The sequence below is a fragment of the Lissotriton vulgaris genome, chromosome 8 (assembly GCF_964263255.1).
Source record: "Lissotriton vulgaris chromosome 8, aLisVul1.2, whole genome shotgun sequence".
NCBI classification, from domain to species: Eukaryota; Metazoa; Chordata; class Amphibia; order Caudata; family Salamandridae; genus Lissotriton; species Lissotriton vulgaris.
Genome location: NC_141696.1, coordinates 1,167,578,426 through 1,167,601,287, shown reverse-complemented (window position 1 = coordinate 1,167,601,287; position 22,862 = coordinate 1,167,578,426). Strand labels below are relative to the sequence as shown.

General features: G+C 46.0%; 1 protein-coding gene across 3 annotated transcripts in view; it reads left to right on the top strand.

Moving 5' to 3' along the window:
- The window catches only part of DGKH (diacylglycerol kinase eta), a 749,224-nt gene that overhangs the window by 625,492 nt on the left and 100,870 nt on the right, over positions 1-22,862 (top strand). For all 3 annotated transcript variants that reach the window (XM_086935028.1, XM_086935027.1, XM_086935026.1), the window contains exon 22: positions 21,211-21,324. In XM_086935028.1, the coding sequence (XP_086791154.1) occupies positions 21,211-21,324 (114 nt within the window). The remainder of the gene's footprint in view (positions 1-21,210; positions 21,325-22,862) is intronic.

Here is a 22,862-nt window from a genome sequence, read left to right as displayed (position 1 = left end):
ATGTCATTTCGTCCTGTTTCACTGTATCCCAGAACCTCGTCCAGTAAGAGCCAGCAAATTGTTCAAGTTGTAAAAATAATCAATAAAACGTTGCCATATGCTAAGCATTAAATAAGTTCACAATAAATGCTGGCACATTAACACTAGCCTTTAAACGCAAACATGCTTGGCTTGAAGAGAGTAACCAGAAAATTAAAATACACAATCTCTTTGAACCATATCTAAGCGGGCGAGAGAGTCCAGCAAATCCTGCACTTACTAGACTACGCTGCGCATCAGATGTTATTAACAGTAAATCATATTCATTACTAGTAGGCAGCTCAACTGGAATTAAGACAGGCAGGCGATTATTACAACAAGTCAAAACATATTTTGTGAGCACAGTCTCTCACCGGCGTTATTTGAAGAGTCGGAGTCGGACTCTCGGAAAGAGACTAGTCGGACAGGTGTTCTAGTGTCTCCTCTATCGATGATCGGGCGACAGGACGAGGACGGTTAATTTATTTGTTCTTTATGATTTTTAATTCTTCTCTACAAGACGATGTGACCGTGACGAGCTCGGAGTCGACGCACCGCTCATGACGCACTCTCCCAGTGAGGCGCCGCGGACCGTGACGTGACCAGACACACAGCACCGTGACGCGTCACTGAGCGGCTAAATTGCACACTGCGCACCACAGCGCGCGGGGGCTGCCCCAGAGCCGTCACGTCGCCATAGGGGTAAGAAGATTGATGGCCCTGGGACCCAACTGCTGGCTGCCTAGTGGCGTGCTTTGGCAACTTCAAGTGAAAAACCAATGACTATTGTAAACAACAACAGCGCTCACGCGCGCCGTCGCTGCCATTGTCCGGAGGCCGCCAAATCCTGCCAGGGGGCCGCCAGTGATCCAAGTTCCGATCCGATCCTCGGCTCGGTCTGTCGTCGTGGCGGCCCCTCGGGTTTGGCGGCCCTGTGCAGGTGCACAGTTTGCACATGCCTAGGGCATGTGCTTAGGACAAGGGGGGGAGAGCCACAAACTTATGGTTTTTATGAATGATGGCTGCCACCCCACCACCCATTTTACCAGGGGGCGGTTTGCTACTATGATGTAATAATCTGAGGAGAGTGCTGCAAGAATATCAGGCAGTGAGTCCTGGGTTAGCCAGGTTTCCGTAATTAATAATATATATCAGGTTTTTCAGTAACAAGTAGTAAAAAAATATTAAGTTGGTGTTTTACCAAGGAGCGGGTATTAAGATATACACAGCGAAGATCCAGTTGGGATTTTGTGGAGGGGTAGGTAATAGTGGGTGGGACGTTACTGAGTTCCGCACATCGGTGAGGTAATGAAGGCCGAGAGATGCCATTGATGGAAATACGGCGGATTGTATTGGGGGCCAAGGAAGGGCATAGTTGGATAGAGGGTCTTAGTGAAATTAACTCACTGGCAGACTAGGTCATATTTTGGCCATAATCCGTGGCACCTGGCCCCGGCCAGGCACAGACTGGCCTGCCCCCGGTGCGCCCGCTGCGCACGTTCGCTGCGCGTAAGCGTCATAGTGTAATTTATAGGCCCGTATATTGTTAACCACTAGAGCGGCACCCTGCCACTATGGCCGCTCTGAGGTGCTCAACCAGGAAGTGAATCTAAAATGCCTCCCTCCCACCAAACAGCACGAGATTGCTGCGGTGGACCGGGGAAAGTGACAGAACAGGCACGAGCAAAGGTAAAACAATATGATTTTAGAGTAACGAATTTAAAATAAGCACATAGTTATTATCAATTCAGCAGAGCTAGCGCGAGGAGATTGTACTTGCTACAGAATGTTCAGGTGGACGCCCTCAGCAGGTTGATCCAAGAAAACCACGAGTGGTCATAAACGACGAGGTGTTCAACGACATCTTCGCCATGTGGGGCACTCCAGGCGTAGATCTGTTCGCCACCGCCGAAAACAGAAAATGCTGTGACTTCGCCTCGAGGTATTACCAACCGGGGACTCTGGGGAACGCGTTATGGATCAGCTGGTCGAACAGCTTTCTGTACGCTTTTCCACCAATTCCCCTGATTCCGGCGGTGCTCATCAAGCTGTCCCAGTCCAGGGCGCCAATAGTCCTCATCGCTCCGGAATGGCCCAGACAGTGGTGGTTCGCGGACCTGCTTCACCGGTCGCCCCTACCTCACCGGCGGCTGCCGTGTCGATCGGACCTTCTCACGAAGTTTGGGGGCAGATGGTGCACCCCAACCTCTCATCGTTGAGTTTGGTAGCATGGCTCCTGGGATAGTGCAATATGGCCACTTGAATCTTCCTGAGGATTGCATGGACATATTGAAGGAGGTTAAGAGGCCTTCCACTAGGACTTCTTACGCTTACAAGTGGAAGAGATTCTGCATCTGGTGCACGTCTAAGAACTATGATCCGACGACCTGCAAGGAGGATGTCATCCTTCTATACCTTCTGCATCTAGCTCAGTCTGGCTTTAATTTCCATTCCATTAAGATTCACCTCGCTGCATTGACTGCATACAGGAAATGTCCTTCGCAAACATCCTTCTTCCAGATTACTGTGATAAAGAATTTTTTGGAAGGATTGAAGAAGGTGTTCCCTCCTGTTAGTCTTTCTTCGCCTTCGTGGAAGCTGAATGTGGTGCTGTCCAGGTTGATAAAGGAAACTTTCGAGCCTATTCACAAGGCTTCACTGCAGCACCTGTTGTGAAAGGCGGCGTTCCTCGTGGCCGTTACAGCGGCCCGCAGGGTGAGTGAAATTCAGGCATTGTGTTGCCAGGAACCTTATACTGTATTTCATGCTGCTAAGGTTGTCATGCGTACTCACCCTAAGTTCCTTCCTAAGATGATCTCTGATTTTCATGTTAATCACACTATAACGTTACCAACGTTTTTTCAGAACCCTTCCACTCCAGCGAAACGGTCTCTTCATTCCCTGGATGTCAGAAGGGTGTTGAAATTCTACCTGGATAAGACCAAGGAAATTCGTAGGTCCGACCAATTGTTTGTTAACTATGGGTCGGTCAGGACTGGTCTGGCTACTTCTAACCCGTCCATCTCTAGGTGGATGGTGTCATGTATCCAGCTATGTTATCAGAAAGCGAACAAGACCTTAGGGCTAAGCCTAAGGCTCATTCTACTGGGGGCAAAGCAGCTACAACAGCTTTGCTTTGAAATGTTCCCATTGCAGAGATCTGCAGGGCTGCCACTTGGAAGTCGGTCCATACCTTTGCTAAGCATTACTGTCTGGACTCTGATGCCAGAGCAGATGCTCAGGTTGGGCAGGCTTCGTTAAAAAATCAGTTTGCACAGTAGTGGTGTTGTCTTTTTCTCAACTGCCGGGTTGTTTGTAGGGATGGGCTTGCCATTCTATTCACTAGATTTTGACTATACACAGAGATCCCCTACTACAGAAGGAGTGGTTTCTTACCTGTAACTCCAGTTCTTTAGGAGAGGTATCTCTGTTATAGTCATAAGTGCCCGCCCTCCTCCCCGGTGGAGAAAATGGTACTGTAATGTATGCTACAGGCCTTGGTTTATACACCTTCAAAAAGAACTGAAAGTAAAAGGACTATTGCTGTGCATCCTGGGATACCGAGGGTCTCTGGAGAGTTCGTTAAAGGCACGGTATCCCTTTTACAGACAGATAATGGCAGCCTATGGGGCTTGTCTGTCCATCCCTTCCTCTCTATCATTCCAAGGATTTTGTGAAGGGGAAGTTTCTCTATTGGTGAAACGTAGCAGACTGTGTTAAATGTGATATTGGTGGAATATCCTTTGCATTTCTAGTTGAAGTACTGGACAGTGTAGCCTTGTGAATATAGGCTGCATTATTGTCTTTAATTTTCTCTTAAGTGTCTATGCAGGACTGCACTGAAGACAGCTTAAGAGATTATTTTTGATTGCTCCGGGGTCCACGCACATGGGTGGGACTATTCACTAGATTATGACTATAACAGATACCCCTACAACAGAACTGGAGTTACAGGTAAGAAACTACTCCTTCCCAGCATTACTCAATCGGAGTAGGGGGACATTCTTGTAAACCTGCCATGGGATCAGCCAATTTTTGCACCTACATGACTTTACCGCACACTGAGCGAAACATCATTTGGCAGCTCTGTACGCCTAGCTATGTTACACTTCATCATGAAACATTGCCTTTAGATCTAGAGCTGATAGAGATGGAAATGGCCTTTAGAGATCTGAGAGTTAACCACCTTCTTTTTCGACTTCAGTCAGCCCTACCTAGACTGGCAACAAAATGGCGTCTGTAGCTCTGAAAACTGTATGAAGGTAAACTCAGTTCATAAAGTGGTGGCACACTGGTCTGCCTCTCCGCACCTTCCTGTTCCTGTACCCCAAGGCCTACTTCTATTTTCTACTGGCATATTTATTTAGGAAGATTTTCTCTCACTTCACTAGTTTTACCCCTTGTCCGTAGGTCTTACGAGTAAAAGACGAGCTTAAACATGCAGTGAAATATTTTTAACCACTTGACTGCTAGGTATCCACCCGTGAATTACCACCCTAGAGCTTTTTTTGGATGTGTGGGGTAGCTCGTGGTTAAACCTTCATAACTGTTTCTCCATGAAAGGTATCCAAGCCAAATTTGCGTCTTTTTAAAAAAAATTATGAGGGATGTAAAGCTTTCTAGGCTTTGCAGATTCCCCTGGCGGGAACCAAGACGATAACCATGATGTAAATAAATTGTGTGTGTTTTTTGTAGGGGGGGGGTGAGAAAGAATTGCTGTGCAAGAAAGCTTATTTTTTAGTTGTAAAAAAATGGCATCAACAAAAGGTTTGCAGTTCAAGGCTCACCATGGTGTTGTATAAAAAATATATATATTTTTTTACCACGGTTATTTGATTTTTCTCAGAGGGAATACGTTGTCCTAATTTTTGTGGTTTCAGCCTACTTGCAGTTTGTAGTGTAAACAGGTGTAACGCCCATGGGTCTTCTGGGAAAGCTATACATGTCTGAACAGTACACAAAATTCTGAATACCCGATGAACTGGAGTGTGCGATTCTCAGAGCCAACAACTGAGTTGCATCCTGTAATGATTTTTCATTGTGTACGGACTTTATATCAATTCATATCTCACAAAATAACAAATGAAAGCTGGGTGTGAAGGAAACGTATGTATTTCTGAAATGTACACAGGATACTGAGTTTAGGAACAGTGGTTATTTTTACCCCTCTGAATTTGTGGTTACCCATACTATCACGTGTTTCAAAGGACATTTTGGAAAATATATGTTCTCGCACACTGGTTTACAGTTGCAGTAATGTAATGCAAAATAATGCTGAAGGATTTAGGGCTTCTTGAAGTGGTGGGGGCCGCCCTTGCGCCGCAGGGGCTACAATGGCTTGGTTTACGCCCTGAATAAAAGCCACAAATGCAGAGAAATCAATTTGGTAAAAACTATTTTTCTACTATTCTATGTTCTTACACGTCTCCCAATAAAAGCAATACCTCACTTGTGTAGATGGGCATAGTGCCTGGGACAGGAAAAGGCCCAAAACGGAACATGGACACAAAAAAATTTTCCACTCAAAACAAGCCCTTGTTTTTGCACTGTGGAAACTGACCATTTTTAGGTCTCGGCTAAAAGACGCGCGTAAGCGCGTCTCCGCCGAGATCTTATGTCAGGGACGATGCTTCCCAGGAGACAGGGTCTGTCGCGCGCTTTGCCTCTCTGGAGGCGATTTCCGCTGGCCACGCGCTCGCGAACGCGCTCAGCTGCTGTCTCCTGGGAAGCAGATACACCACACGCGCATGCGCAGAAACAGCGACAGACACACACGAGCGCTCATGCACGCACGCACCCACACATACAGCGAACCCAGCGTCGCATGCATACACACACACACGTGCACCGAGCATCCCCCCCCACCCCTCCGCCGTCGCGCACACACACACGCAGACATACAGGCATTCTCTCCCCCCCCCCCCCGCTCCGCTCACCGGTCAAAGGCCCTCCGGACACGCAGACATACAGGCATTCTCTCCCCCCCCCCCCCCCCCCCCCCCCCCCGCCGCTCCGCTCACCGGTCAAAGGCCCTCCGACCGCGGGGCTCTCCCTCGGTGCTCCTCCAGGCACTCCGTGGGCGCGGGCTTCACAAAACGGAAGTCCCGCCCCACGATAGGTTTCGTTTTCTCAGTCCCGCCCCACGTTAGGCAAATGAAACAAGTGCATGCTCTCTCCCTGCAAATCAAAGAAGTGCAGGCTCGCTCACTGCGAATGAAAGAAGTGCACATACTCAGTGCCTGACAGTGCCTCAGAGTTTAAAGCGCTGATTGTACACCACTGAGCACGTGCACAGGAAAGCTGTCTTCTTCCACAACAAGGAGTACATGCATCACACCTCGTCCTTTATCAATAATAAATTCACCGCCGTGCAGCTGCGCACTGCATGTTTCCAGGATCGGCTTGCAGTGTAGTGCAGTGCGGCCTCGTGTGCACCAGTATGAGCTCAGGCCACTATTAAGCCAATAATTCAACACCTCGCGTTCCACATTGCCATAACCCACGCGCCACTGCAGTTAACCAGCGCCAGCACAGAGACCAGTGCAGCGGGCGATGTGAAACCACACAGCTGGACCGCCAGGCCGCACACTCAGTACTCACTGCCAGCACCCTCCTCACTTCCGCCCGTGCCCCCTCCGCCGCCCTGCTCCAGGGCACCCCAGTACTTCTCAGCGCGGAATACCCTGGTGAATGCACGCCACTGCCGCCAGTATTGCGCGGCTCAGTGACGTAGCGAGGATTCCACGGACCCCGGTGCTACCGCGCCTGCTGCGCCATTCCCAGCAGCGCCCCTGCTCTCACATAGAACTCAGTGTCTGGAAGCGATCACGAGCAGTGGGATGGACAGGCTCGCCCAGGCTGGCAGTGTCCATACCCGTGGTGCCCAGCTCCAGAATGCAGTGTCTGGAAGCCCTCACACGCCGTGACAGGCGGGCACTCTCTGCCAGTATCCCCTTGCCAACTGTCTGCTGAGCCCGATTAGCACTCTTTAATTAATCTGCGAGGCTGCAGGGAGGCGCTGACCTGTTCACACTCACAGTGACCCTGCCCCACCCGCGTCCTGCCCTCCCTCTCCAGGAATGGGGACTCCCTCTGGGGAAGCCCGCTCTGTGCCAGGCCCAGCCGCCAGACACACGGAGGTGGAGAACGGCTGCTGCCCAGACACGCAGGGAGTGACCACGGACACGGCTGCCAGCACCACACTGCGCACAGCGCGCCCTCCAATCACGCGGCGGCCGGTCAGGATGCGACCCTGCGGGCACCGGAGGGCACCCCGCGGCGCAGTCTGTGGGAGTCCCGCTCGGGCACTCCCTGCTACCAGCGCCCCCTGCCAGCTTCGAGCGGATCTTTAATGGTATTTAGAACTACATGCATACACCATCTTCAATAAAGTCATTGCACATTTTCAGTAACACCTAAAAATGCATTTAACATAGTGAAAAGAGGCACTGGGCGTCCACACAGAAAGCCAACACTCCCCACAGGGCTTTCATGAACTGCTGCCCCCTCCCGCCAGCAGCCCAACTCAGATTGAATCATTCCCGCCGGCAGGTTTACTCCGTCGGAGGCTCACGCTGTGTGCTCACTCACTGCCATGCTCACTCACCACTGGGCTCACTCCATATCAAGCTCTCTGATTGGACTCGCTCACCAACAGCCTCACTCCGCGCTGTCTTCAGTCACTGCAGAGTAGTGAGTGCAGAGTAGTGAGTGCAGAGTGCAGAGTAGTGAGTGCAGAGTGCAGAGTAGTGAGTGCAGAGTAGTGAGTGCAGAGTAGTGAGTGCAGAGTAGTGAGTGCAGAGTAGTGAGTGCAGAGTAGTGAGTGCAGAGTAGTGAGTGCAGAGTAGTGAGTGCAGAGTAGTGAGTGCAGAGTGCAGAGTAGTGAGTGCAGAGTGCAGAGTAGTGAGTGCAGAGTAGTGAGTAGTGAGTGCAGAGTGCAGAGTAGTGAGTGCAGAGTAGTGAGTGCAGAGTAGTGAGTGTGCAGAGTAGTGAGTGCAGAGTAGTGAGTGTGCAGAGTAGTGAGTGTGCAGAGTAGTGAGTGTGCAGAGTAGTGAGTGTGCAGAGCAGTGAGTGCAGGTGCAGAGTGGTGTGTATTGGCAATGTAAATGACAATGCCATTTATTTATGATTTAAAAAAAAAAAAGAAATGTCATGAGCAATGCCAATTGCTCTACCTTTAATGATGCCGAGACCATTGCATTGCAAATGCTTGTTTTTGCACTGTGGATATTTGTTGATTTTTTGACCTGGGCTCAGCCATTTGGGAAACCCACCAAACACTGGCATTCCTGAAAACTAGATGCCCGGGGAATTTCCGAGTGGTGAGAGTGGCAGTGATCTCATGAAGTGTTTTTACCCAGAAACCCTTACAAAGCACACATTTTGGCTAAAAACACATTTTCCTCACATTTCTCTGAGGGAATGTTCCAGAATCTGCAGGGATCCATAAATGTCCTACCACTCAGTGTTCCCATGCATCACCTGATAAAGATGGTACCAACGTTCCTATGCATCTTGTTAAAGGAGTACACAAACACAGCAAACCATGGTCCAACTCTTTATTGCATCCACCGTGTACAGCACAGCCACCACTGGACCAACCCTCCAGCAACTCCGTTGCTTTTTGCCAGCACCCTTACATTCCATTTGATGCACATAAAGATCTAACCAGTACCTCACAGTTAAAGAGGCATGAACACTAAATGCATAGAACATAACATACCCCACCCCCAACAACAAGACTGTAACAGTCCAAGAATTGAATGGAACCACAAACGTATGCTGTAAACAAAATAATAAACATGAAAAAATGCACAGAGAAGTACCTAGTATAAACTCCTAAAACCACAATAAACCGAAATTGCAAACTAAAGTTTTAAACTTCCAGGTATTGCCATAATAACGCTTACTCTGTTATGCCCAGAATATTTACTCACAACATAATCCTTGAGGTATGTAGGTCTTTTACAGACACGGGCACCAGTATGTGGTAAACTTACCACTTACCACGTACTTATGTTCAGCATTAACATAATGCTTAGATTTTTCTGCCTGTTCATTCCTCTTCTCACCCATCATCAAAGCACCTTTGGCCAAATGTGACATGTTCCACGCTTCCTCATTTTCCAGTACCGCAACATTCTTTTTGACTTCCGCTACTTGGAAAAGTCCTATGAACTTTGATTCACCTTTGGCATACACATACACATACTCTCACACCTTCCAATCCATGTGAACAGCACAGTGCTTGAAATCATAATGCTCTTTGTATCTATCCCCTTTGGTGATCTGCAACCCTTTGCGTGCTGAGCACTACCATCTCTCTCTTCTACTCTAACCACCTAGGGTTAAGCTTGGATCCAGCCAATTGTCCCTTCAAACAAAGCAGACGACATATTGGTTATTGTATTGGTGTGATATGCGACAGTTTATCTCTGAAGATTTTCCTGAGAGATCTTCTACCTTTCACAGCAACTTGAGCACAATACCTCACCACACCATTCATTTCTCCACAAGGCCATTGGCCTGGGTAGAATACAAAGCAGTGCGGCGATGTTCTATGGACAGTCCATCCAGGAAACTCTTCATTTCATCTGATACAAACTGAACTCCTTTATCAGTGATTATTATTCTAGGGAATCTCCTCGCATGTGAATACATCTTTCAAAAACTCCATCACAATCATGGTAGTTATTGAACTGGTACAACAAGCAGTCACCCATTTGGAAGTGTAATCCACCTATACAAACTCCTATCTTTCAGTGGGGGCCAACAGATTAAAGGGCCCAACAATGTACTTTACCAGCCTTCACCATGGCTCTTCTGGCACATCCACTGGAGATAACGGTGTCGTCCTCACTACCTTGAACTTCTCCCTGCTCACACATATCCAACAGTCCCTCACCAGACTCTCCATTTGTCTATCAAGACTCACCCACAAATCGCTTTCTCTTAATCTTGCCGTGGTGAGAATCCGGCCCAAATGTCCTTCATGGCCCAGATTTATAATCTTGTTCCTTAACCCTGCAGGTCGAATTATAAGATTAGCTCTGAACAACTTGCCATCAACAATATTTAATTTCTTCTTCACGCCCCTAAACATTATCTCATTCCTTACTCCATTCCATTTCATTCAAAGACGTTTCTGTCACAGACAAGACTATAATTTCAATCTCTGATAGCACTTTTTCCTCTAGCAGTAACCTGGAAAAACAGTCTGTTACAGCATTGCGCGAACTCAGAAGATAATCTACCTTGAAATTGAATTCAAGCACACTCTCCACCCATATCTTGATCCTGGGGGTTGCCCTTTCAGTACCTTTACAAGTAAACACCTCCTCCAACTGTTTTTGTTTAGATCTCAAAGTGAAGCTAAACCCCAGAGAGAAGATGTGAAGTAGTGGTTGGCCCACACGCATGTAAGTGCCTCATACTCGATGACAGAGTATCTCTCTTCTTGAGAGAGCGTGAGGCAAATACAATGACCTTTTTTCACCATCCACAATTTAAGCCATCAGAGCTCACAACCCCTTGAAACTTGCATCAGTGGTCAGTATTGTTCTTTTAGTTAGATCAAAATATCCTAAGTTGGGCATGTCTCCAATGACTTTTTCGATTCTCGAAAAAGTCACCTCACAATCAACTGACCACTCAAATTTGGCTCTTTTCTTCAGCATTGCCCCCAATTGCATCACAATGCTGTCAAAAGCCTGAACACATTTTGAATAGTATTCAGCCAACCCCAAGAATGACTAAATGCCATCTTTGTCCACAGAAACTGGAGCTTTAGTAATGGAATCCGTGCGAGTTGCCTTTAGTCTTATGCCGTCCCCTGAAATGATATGTCCTAAGTAGGGCACCGTGCCCACGCTAAATTTTAACTTCTCCTGCTTCAAGGTGAGTCCACTAACTTCTTTAAAACTTGCCTCAATTCATCATGGTACGTTCTAGCCTTTCCAAACACAACAATATCATCTGGAAGAACAGTGCATTGTTGATTCCATCAAGCAGATTTTCATTAATCTTTGGAAGCATGCAGCCACCGAAGCTAAGCGAATGGCATCCTCTCAAACCTGTAGGCTCTAAGTGGCATCAGGAATGAGGTACAGTGATGGGAATCTTTGTGTAACATCACCTTATGATAGGCTGCGGAAAGGTCCATTACACACACTGAAGATGTTGGCCCCATTTAGCATGGACAGCTTCTCAGCTATGTTTGGAAGAGGTTGGCTGTCCACCCAAATACACTGATTAGGATCCTTGTGGTCCACACACATTCTCAATTTGGAACCATTGTCTTCGGGTGCGAGGACCACCGGGGCCAATCAGCCTGACGATTTGATCTTTTCCACCACATCCAACCTATTAGTCTGCCCAACTCCTCCCACAAGGGGCCCATCATGAGATTGGGAAATTTCTGTATCTTATGAACTACTGGTTTGGTGTTATGCTTAAGGGCAATCTTGTGTTAAAATCCCTTCAGAAAACCCAACGCTTCACTAAACACCTCAGGAAATGTCCACAACACATCTTCGTCCACACTAATATTCTCTATAAGCATGACCTGGGCAGTGGCATTAGGAATGAGTGTGACCCCTAAATTGTTTTGGTTGTGCCAACCTAAATGTTTATCTCCCTGTTTAGCCACGTAGATCTTTCCTACAGTTTCACAACCTTTAAAGTTAATACACATTATGGTGTGAGCAATCAGATCTATCTTAGTACCACCATGCTCGCCAAGAAAAATATCACCAGCCCTCAGTTCTATGTGTGTTTGCCAAAGATGGTCTCCCAATTTTTGTCACCTATTCATGTAAATGGTGAACCTGAGTCCGCCAAAATTATTAACTGTTTATCATCCACCAATATTTGGCACTCTGGCATTTTCACACGTCCACCATCCACTTCGCCATCAGTTAAATTCACTCCTGATTCTTCAATCTGCGATACACATAAAATGGCAAGTTGGTGCACACATCAAGCTGATCATCAGAATTCTGCACCTTTGTATTTTTGCACACTCTATCTAGGTTCCCATTCTTCCCGCAACTCCTACAGGTCAGATTCCTTGCAAAGCATTTAGGACTGTTAGATAAGTGGTTGGGATTGCCACATCTAAAACATTTCATTCCAACAGTGTTTTTGATATCAGTACCCTCAATACTCTTGTTCTTGCCATTAATTGCAGTTTTTTGAGCTGGTAGCTCCCTTGGAAGTGGTAGCCCCCACCTTGTCTACCGAAGAGTAGTACTCATCTTCATTGTTCACATTAAGATGGGCCACTCTCTCCATAGTGCTGGTAGGTTTGTCACGCATCTCCTTGACCCACCCCATTGTGTGCTCCATATCTTCCACAATGTTCACTGCATCTTTAAGTTGGGACTTTTTATAAGTAATTTCTTTCTTCTGCACTCTAGGATTATTTATGCAGCACACCAGTTGATCCCTAATTAATACTATGATTTATAGAGCGCCTGGTTACTCCCAAGGAGTGTCCCCGCGCTAAGCAATAGCCACATAACAAGATCAGAAGTGGTCAGGGTCAAGAGGCTCAGAGCTCCTTCTAACTCTGTCTAAAGAGCCAAGTCTTCAGATTTGTTGGGAAACTTGCCTTAGACTTTTCAAGTCTTAGGTTGAGTGGCATTGAGTTCCATAGCTTGGCTGTACGGAGAGAAAAGGAGTAACTCCCCAGTTGTGCACGACTCACTCTGGGAATCTGTGTCAAAGCCGCTTCCCCAGATGTAAGTACTCTGGAGGGGGTGTGAGCACTGATCAGGGGGAAGAGATAACTAGGACCTCTCTGATTCCTTATCCTGTGCACGAAACACTGAACTTCAAATTAAATTCTGTGTTTTACAGGAAGCCAGTGAGGTTCAGCTGAACCGGAACGGATGGTGGTCCATTTTGGAATTCCTAATAGCATCCTGGCTGAGCACATTGCGGTAATCAAGCCTGGACACCAGCAGGGCCTGTGTTACTGTTTTTTTGTGTGGAGTCCTTTATTAGTCTCAAAAACTTTCTTAGCAGCCTCAGTACTCCAAAACATGTGCCCACAGTGGCCCTTATCCTAATTAAGGAATCTATCAAGTCTCCAAGCTCACAGGTGCGAAGCTATATCTTTTCCTACTCTTTAAGTTTTGTTCTGGACTCTTTTGAAACACCTGTGTCTCTCCATGAGCACATTTATCCTGGCACCAAAATTATTTTCCAGCATTAGCATTTGCATTCCATAAACATCACCAGTATCCAACTCCGCATTTCCAACTGTGATCTCATTCAAGCTCTTGTAAATGTTTCTTCCCTCAATCTCAAGGATGTGTAACAAAACCCCTTGTTTTTTTCACTGGTGAATATCTCTCCCCACCAATATAAATTCAATAAGAATCAAGTAGTTTATTCCATTTCATCAATGGTAATATTGGGTCGCCGGCTTCTGATGGGAATTGTGGGGGTATAACTATACTTCCCGCTGCCATGGCAAGGATAGTTCAAATATGGTCACTAAAATAACTAAATAATAAAGAAATCTAAAATAACAGATTGAAATAATAAATAACCAAATTAAAATAACCACCTGCTTCAAAGCTTGTGTTGACTCCTATCAACAAATTTGTGATTTGCTGTGCTTTCTTGGCATGAGTCGGTTACCACAAAGTTCTTGGAAATGTCACTGCAGCAAGCGTATGATTTTACACACCGTTTCCTCAGCAGCTTGAAATGCGTGTTAAATGCAAAGGCCGCTTAATGCGAGATCAACAGCGCGTATTCCCAGGTTGAGCTGATTGTCGTGCGCAACCGCATCCACAGCACTGGTCATGTTCTAGTCTACTACGCGGCCGTAACCGCAGTATCTGTTACATTGTAGTCTTTAAGACGTAACACAGCCACATTCCAGTCTTCAGCACGCATGAAGACGTGTGCGCAGGCTCCGTGAGTTTCCCTGACCTGCGCTACAGCTCACGTTCTGCCGTGTGATTCACCATACATCTGCTGGAATTCCGCTGGTCATAGGGACATTACCAATATTTCAATCCAACATAATGGTGCCTGCTACGTGGTTGGTACACATGCTCCCTACGATCAGCAATTACATTTTATTGACCTAGAGTCCTAGACCTGAGGTCTATGAAGCCGTCACATGCCAAAAGTCTCTTAGGGGACCAATTAAATAGGTTTTCGGCCCGGAAAGTGGCCAATATATTTACTTACCACCTAAGAAAGTTAAAACATGTTATCCTTTCAGTGTAAATAGCGAGGTCCCATCACGCTTTCACGCAGGGTTAAGAGAGTACGCACACACTGAAAGCCATAGCCCAACACTCTTTACTGCATCTGCAATGTACAGCAAAGCCATCCCTGGACCAACCCCCAGCAACTCTGTCTCCCTTCGCCAGTACCCTTACATTCCATGTGATGCACATAAAGATCTAACCATTGCATCACAGTTAAAGTGGCATGAACAGTAAATGCATAGGCCATAATACATCTCTTGATAAAAATAGTACCCCTGTTGGATTGATGGGCCTAGTGACCGTGGCAGGCAGGGCCCCAACACACTATATAGAGACATCAAAATTTCTTGTACACAATTTCTGCTGGTCCTGCAAATGATGTAATCGCTTAACTAACATGATTGTGCCATTTGCAGGACGGTCACACCTCCTGGGCAGTAGCAGGAGAGTCTTCCGCTTCAAATCAGGGTGGTGTGGCAGGGAGGGTGGTGGAGTACCACACAACAGCTGCTGCTCTGGTGCCGGATTCTTGGACGTGACCTTCACTTCCATAGCGCCCATTTGTGAGCACTATGGACATGGAGGTCGCATCCATAGCGTTCAATCAGGAAAGCCCCCCCATCACCCCTCCCCACCCATCACCCCTCCCTCTCTCCCCGCACACACACACACACAAAAGCCGCTTGGGTCAGTTTCATGAGCTGGTTTCTTCTGCCTTTAGAGGTCGGCTACATGACCTAGTTTTTCTTAAAGTATCAGGAGTGCATTATTTGATGTTGATGATGAACCACCTGATACTATACTAAAACTGTAAAGTATTTAACCCACCTTTTAATGTATTTTGAACAATTCCAAGTATTGTGGACTCCCAGACAAGACATCCCATTTTGGGGAGGCTCGTGCATTGAGACCACAGAATTGCCTGTTGTTCACTCTTGCAGCAGAAACGATACATGCTCTAATCAGTCCAGGTACAAGGCTTTGACAGAGCAAAGCCTTAAATGTATTGTGTCCAAATCAGAGTTCTTACCACCAGGAAGCTCAAAAATTGCAGAAATGTCCCCCATAGCTGAAGATGGAAATTTGCTGCCGTTACTGCTTGTAATATGTCTTTATGCCTGGAGTGGCCTCGGTGTATCAAATAATAACCTATGTTATCTCTGCTGGCCATTTAGATTGATTCAGAAAAGGGGGTGGTGATGAACAGAGTGTCTGAATTAAGCAGACCACTCTTACCCAGTCCAAAGATCAGGGCTTGATCCATCACCGTTATTTATCTCACTGCCCCATCCCAGCTCAGAACATGGCTATATGCAAATCAGTCTGTCCCTGGCCCAGTGCATCATGGGAACAGGGCAGACTAAACTACCAAGCCAATTCTTCACCAGAAAGGAGACAAGCTACCGGGGACCGGTTTCTGGCATTTCAGCCGTCTTCGGCCCAGCTTGCTTGAATCCTGATGGAGCAGTGAGAAAGGGACTCATGTCTGAGTATACCCTGCCACACCTATAGTGGCCAAAATCGATTCAGAAAAGGGGGTGGTGATGAACAGAGTGTCTGAATTAAGCAGACCACTCTTACCCAGTCCAAAGATCAGGGCTTGATCCATCACCGTTATTTATCTCACTGCCCCATCCCAGCTCAGAACATGGCTATATGCAAATCAGTCTGTCCCTGGCCCAGTGCATCATGGGAACAGGGCAGACTAAACTACCAAGCCAATTCTTCACCAGAAAGGAGACAAGCTACCGGGGACCGGTTTCTGGCATTTCAGCCGTCTTCGGCCCGGCTTGCTTGAATCCTGATGGAGCAGTGAGAAAGGGACTCATGTCTGAGTATACCCTGCCACACCTATAGTGGCCAAAATCGATTCAGAAAAGGGGGTGGTGATGAACAGAGTGTCTGAATTAAGCAGACCACTCTTACCCAGTCCAAAGATCAGGGCTTGATCCATCACCATTATTTATCTCACTGCCCCATCCCAGCTCAGAACATGGCTATATGCAAATCAGTCTGTCCCTGGCCCAGTGCATCATGGGAACAGGGCAGACTAAACTACCAAGCCAATTCTTCACCAGAAAGGAGACAAGCTACCGGGGACCGGTTTCTGGCATTTCAGCCGTCTTCGGCCCGGCTTGCTTGAATCCTGATGGAGCAGTGAGAAAGGGACTCATGTCTGAGTATACCCTGCCACACCTATAGTGGCCAAAATCGATTCAGAAAAGGGGGTGGTGATGAACAGAGTGTCTGAATTAAGCAGACCACTCTTACCCAGTCCAAAGATCAGGGCTTGATCCATCACCGTTATTTATCTCACTGCCCCATCCCAGCTCAGAACATGGCTATATGCAAATCAGTCTGTCCCTGGCCCAGTGCATCATGGGAACAGGGCAGACTAAACTACCAAGCCAATTCTTCACCAGAAAGGAGACAAGCTACCGGGGACCGGTTTCTGGCATTTCAGCCGTCTTCGGCCCGGCTTGCTTGAATCCTGATGGAGCAGTGAGAAAGGGACTCATGTCTGAGTATACCCTGCCACACCTATAGTGGCCAAAATCGATTCAGAAAAGGGGGTGGTGATGAAATGGAAGGCCATTTAGATTGAGCAGGGCTAAGATCATCTAGACAGGCAAATGGTGGAACTGCAACTGTTCTTGTGATTCGGAATTTAGTGGAACTAGTTTGCAGAGTAATAACCATGTGTTCTCTCTTTCTCTAGAATAGGAAGGCATTTGACCTGTTGGTTTTCTCCTATAGGTCCTTGCAGCTAACACCAGCAGCATGAGATCATTTATATTTTGTCTGCCGAATGGTCCTACATCACTGGGTCGGAGATAGGCATCAGTCCCAAGTCCAAGAGAAGCTCATATCGACCCAACCCAGTGTCGTTCCAATCCCATGGCCCGCTTTAAAACGTGACTGGTTAATATCAATGCACGTTGCATCAAGACTTGAACTGTGCCAGCATTACTTTTCTCCGTAGACTAGTTGCTTTGAAACCAAGGCATGATTTGCATACTTTCTCTCCGAAAACATGTTGACTTGTTCATCCTTTTATTGATGGCTTCTAAATGGATTTTGATACTGCTTCTTTAGTCCCAGTGCTTGTTTCTATATTACGAACAACATTGTATTGGAGCTTCATTCGCAAGTGACTTATTTAATTCGCTTTGGTGCCGTTTGACTAATCAGCTGGAATTTTGCCAGGTGACACATTCTCTCTCATGGTCTTCATTCCCGATTTGGTGCAGATCAGTTCATGAGCGGGCAAAGGCATTTGTGATGATCTCAAAAGGCTTGTCTATGTCACATACAGTGATATTGTGGTAGTTTGTGATATGGTGTGTGAATATGTGATATATGTGAAGTCATAAACGGTGCCTTGGGGTGTTTTGAATGTGGCTTCTCACCAATAAGCCACACTCAAACACTGCACTCCCACTTGGAAGGCAAATATATCATTACACCTTTTTTTTTTTGAAAACCTTTATTGTGCACGAAATAAAGAACAAATACGGGCCCACAACCATCCCGCCGGCCACGAACTCTCATATAGCACTAGTGCATGCAATATGGCGACATAGTAATACAGCAGAACATCGGTTATTAAGCAGAAATCAAACTGGAGGGCGCCGCAATACCATGACACAGGAGTAGTGAAGGGTAAATTTTTAAAAAAAATTTTTGTGCAACTATTGAGTTCAGGTCATGTTGTTCCGTACTCATAAAATAATAAAATAAGAGCAAGGTCCATGCAGGTGGGACATGACATTAGCTACAGTTTCCGACCAATCCACATCTCGACAAGCAAGTCCCGACCAGGCAGGATGGTCACACAATATCCACGCTACAGGGTAGCGATCCCAACATCTCATTCGTATTTCCGCCGCCACCCATCCCCCAGTATGCCTGAACACGGGCCAAGAAAAAGGAAAAAGTATAAAAGAAGCAAAAATAGGTCCCATAGAAACTAACAATAAATGAAATATAACCCCCCACCCTACACACATGCAGAGGCTATGGCCTACCCCCCCCCTAGCAGAGTGTCTGTCGCCCCATAAACCCGAAATACAGCAAGAGAAGAGAAGAAGAAAGAAAGAAGGAAGAGAAAACAAGAAAAATGTAGAAAGAAGGAGAAAGAAGATAAGAAAACGAAGAATTTCAACACTTGAATATAGGGAGGAAGAAAAGGACAAGCTGATCTACCACTCCCAAAAGAAGGAGGCGGGGAGGAGCCCACACAATAACGGATCTCCCGGACTTCCAGCCATTTGCAACCCCTACGCCGTGTAAAGCAAATGGTCAGCGCCATGCGAAAGGGGAGGAACAATTCTAATTGAGCAAGCAAAGCAAGCCATGAACAGTCCCAACCTAGTCCCCGCCCGCCCGCCCGTGCGTCCATCACACTAACTAAGACCTAACCCTGGCCCGATCTGGGACGCCCCCCTGCGCCCGCCCCTCCTGAGAAGCCAGCAACTGCGAGGAGAAAGGGAGAGCCCGCCCCCACAAGAACAAAGAACCAAAATGGCCACACTCGGCAATAGGGAAAAGTCCGAGGACTGATTAAAAGTCGCCAGTCCCAAACAGAGTCAACACATAAATGAAGCTGCATGACGAAAGCCATAATACCACACAGTGCGGGAGATAACGATGTCCCCAAGAAGTAGGCACAGTCAGACAGGATAGGCAAATATTGCAGCAGCGGCCCCTGGAACTCCGTGGGCGAGGTTGCGCTCCGTGTTGGGGAGAGAGACATTGTAGCAGTGCACAGGCGGGTATAATGTAGCTCGCTCTCCATGACATCGCGAAGCTGCTGATCAATTCCACTCGTCACCGGCAACAATGTTTCATAGACCGAAATCAGCGGAGGCTGTTTAGCAGAGCAGGGAGAGAGGACGGGCAGAGTATAGTCCGAACCAGACAAACAGCCATCAAGCTTCTCCTCCAGCAATCGCATGCTCGTTATCATTACACCTTTGAATAATATACAGTTTTAAGCATGTCTTACCACCCCTGGCACAGCAAGACTGCAACACAAATCAAACAGCAGCCTTTGAAAAGGAGTTTTATTTAACAACATGCAAAGACTATCACTTTTAGAATAAGGCTTGGGGTTTATTACATAATACTCTCTAAACAAAGGCTGTCTCAGATACCAAATGCATTATATTCTAATATATGTAGCAAACTTATAATCTAAAGTCATGAATCAATAACTGAGCAAACTATAATACTGATTAATAAACAAGCAATAACTGATATAAGATAAGATACACTGGACGTCCTGCAAGAGATCAGAAAGATATATATATATATATATATATAGAGTAGAGGATCACTCTGGATGTGCACCTCCCACACCACAAAGAAAACCCCTCAAACGATCACAGCTACTGGCTCACATCACAATGGCAATAACCACAAAACTCATTACATCACCTTATACATACACTGCCCACTTCTGGCCGGAAGAAGTCTTCACACAGCCGGGGATCAGAGCTCAGCAATCAGGGTTCAATCCGAGATAGAAACGTCTGCCTTCACTTGGAATCCAAACTCCCAAACTTCCACCTTCCACCAGACCAGTGGAGGCTCCCTCTTTTAATACAAGTGGAAACATTGGTCGAAGCTTCTAGCAAGCCTCACCTCCTTTTCCCATCAGATTCCGTACCACTCCGTGCCGGGGACACAGCATTGGTTGATCAGGCTTTTCCAATGACTTCAAGAAGGAGCCTGTACATTCCTCTGATAAGAACCGGTTTCTACTAGCACACAGAGTGCAGAAAACAAGTGAAAGCAAAACATCACTTCTCACCTAGAAAGGCTCAGAAGATGGAGTCGCTTAACCATAGGCCACTAATGCAAGATGGCATAAGATTATGCCAAAGCCAATAGGAAAGCCCTGACATTAAGCAAGATAAAGTCAGAAAACCGAATGGTCAAAGCCAATAGTAAGAACTCATAATTCTCACCAGTGCACAATACAATACACATTTCTGCACAACTGCACACCTTCAACTGCACATCCCACACGCTCTGCTCTTGCCCAGACTGTTCCACTCAGTAACAGCTCTCACTGATGGACAGAAAGATTACAGAACCGAAGAGAAGCAGGCAAATACAGGACCATCCTACATTAACTCTAGGGTAAAATAACACACACTAAGATCAATTAAAATGGTTATGGTCATCACAGGGTGCCAAAATCACAAGAGTGGCTTATTTATTACATGGGGGTGCGTATTTTTTCCTGTGCTCACTAAAATTGGTAAATGTCAGTTTAAAAAAAAATAGGTTTTGCATTATAACATCCCTTCAGTTAATGTTTCTAGAGGATTGTTTTTCGTAAGCAATTTGAAGCTCTTGACCGACAACTTTTGTTGGGAAACGTTTTTTCCCCAGGGCATAAAACATTTATTTTCGTCTGTGTTTTTAATGCAATGCCTGTTCTCTTTGGTGAGCATTTTCAGTCAATATCAGGTATTTGGTAATATGTATTTGTTTTGTTTTATTGAGCGTTGCTGCCATCTAGTGTCTTCAGTTATAGCTGCAGGCACATACAAAGAACATGGTATGGTCATAAAGCCTCGCTGACAAAATTAGTTAAGTTACGCTTAACCTTTTGTGAATTTACTAGGCCAATCATGTCCTATGTATGTGTCTATAGAAACATCTTCCAATTGTGTTGTCCCCTTTATAAGCTCTTCACCAAATGTAGCTAAAAAAATACAAAATGAGTCGTTGTTGGGAAACTTTAGTGTCCAGATAGACAACTTCCATCTGCAATAAACTAGGATTGCGGTTGCAACTTCGAGCAAGGTTTGCTTTAGCGCTCCTTCTATAACACGTGTACGTATGATAACTGAAACAATAGCAGGAAGAAGAGATATTCTAATCCGCAGTAAAGCCGAGGTGACGTGACCTGGATGCTCATGACAGTACTGTGGTTTCTCTCCTGCAGATCTTTGGGGCGCCGTCCTTTGACGACAAGATCCTGGAGGTAGTCGCAGTCTTTGGAAGTATGCAGATGGCGGTGTCCAGGGTGATCAAGCTTCAGCATCACAGGATAGCACAGGTAAATGGTCCTCCCCATCCTCTTTTCCGCCCCTGCCTCTGCACTTGTGTTTGTTCCTTTGGCTCGCCAAAGGAGCAAAGAAAACCCCATCAGTTGTCTTTGGTCTGTTATTAGCAGATCTGTGCTCCGGGATAGACAAACAGCTGTCAATAATAGTAATATCGAGTATGTTTGCACCATTACAAATCCAACATCTGTGGGCCTCTACACTGTGCACAATTTAGAAAGTAGTGTTTTAAGGCTCAACGAGGAGCTGTAGCATACTGCTATATCCCATTAAATAATAAAGTCAATACATGAGGAGGGTTTATTTACCGCAACATATTTTTTCATTGAAATCGAATCATAAAATAGGTTTGTATTTCGAATGTTGAAGCATTAAATGCGTTCTGAGGTATCAGAAGTCACCAGAGCAAATAGGGTGTTGCATTGTAGTGTTTTATATCAACTTCCAGGAATGTTTATAGACTGCATGCTGGCCTGTGCATTCTATGCAAGTCTGTAATTAGTATCTAAAAATTATTGTAAAGTGAGGACATCTTACAATCGGTGTTAAAACAATGAATCATTTGTCTTTTTTATTTTTACAGCATCACATCAATAGACATACGTTTAGGCAAGCCTATGTGTTGTGCATCTTTCAGGCATATGCTCTTCTGGTACATTTTCTTTATCCTTCTCAAAAGTGTGAAATGCACTTAATGTTTGGTTTTGGTTTCCCACACAGCTTTCACTTTTTTCTGGTGTAAAATCTTCTGTATGAGTACGGTTTACCGCGCTTTCTATGTGGGGAGTCCTACTCTGGTCTTGGGTGTGTGACTTACCCCCTAGTTTCAATGAATGTTGCTGCCGCGCCTCATGTCTCAGGCATATAGTGCTGCATTCCTATTCCAGGGAACCACCCCAGCCTTCACCCGTTTTATCTAGGTAGAATGCGAGTGGTACTTTATGGAACTGGGATTTGTGCCTATTGGGTAACCCTCATCCTTCGGTCAAATGAGGTAATTTCCCGGATGCAGACCAGGGGAATTAATCCCAGTTCTGACTCTTTTGCATGTCTTAAAAGTCTATTATCTTCAACAAAAACTATGACATGCTAGAATGTGAGCCTATTTGGCTTTACGTCAACAGTGTTTGTCAATTATTTACAAAATCCAGACCTGTTGACTGTAACACACCTGTCCTAATTGTATTGAGAAATAAAGGTTACATTATTTCCGAAAATATCCATATTTAGATGAAGTCTGATTTTAGACAGGGCAGATTATCAACCTCTCAGATAGCAGGAAAAACAAGGAGTACAGAATGGAATTGTCCAACAGTTTTCATACGTGAATCATGTCCACGCTTCCTTTTAGGGCGTTTCCCCATGCACCCAATCATGTTGGACTACATCTGCAGGGGCAAAAAGTCGATGAGAATTTTCCAATGCACGTGACCATCATAAATCCTTTCTACCTCTAAAAAAATTTGCCTGAAATTAGTCCCATCACTTAGGTCATAATATCGCTTCATGAAAGAACTGCGGATATGAGATT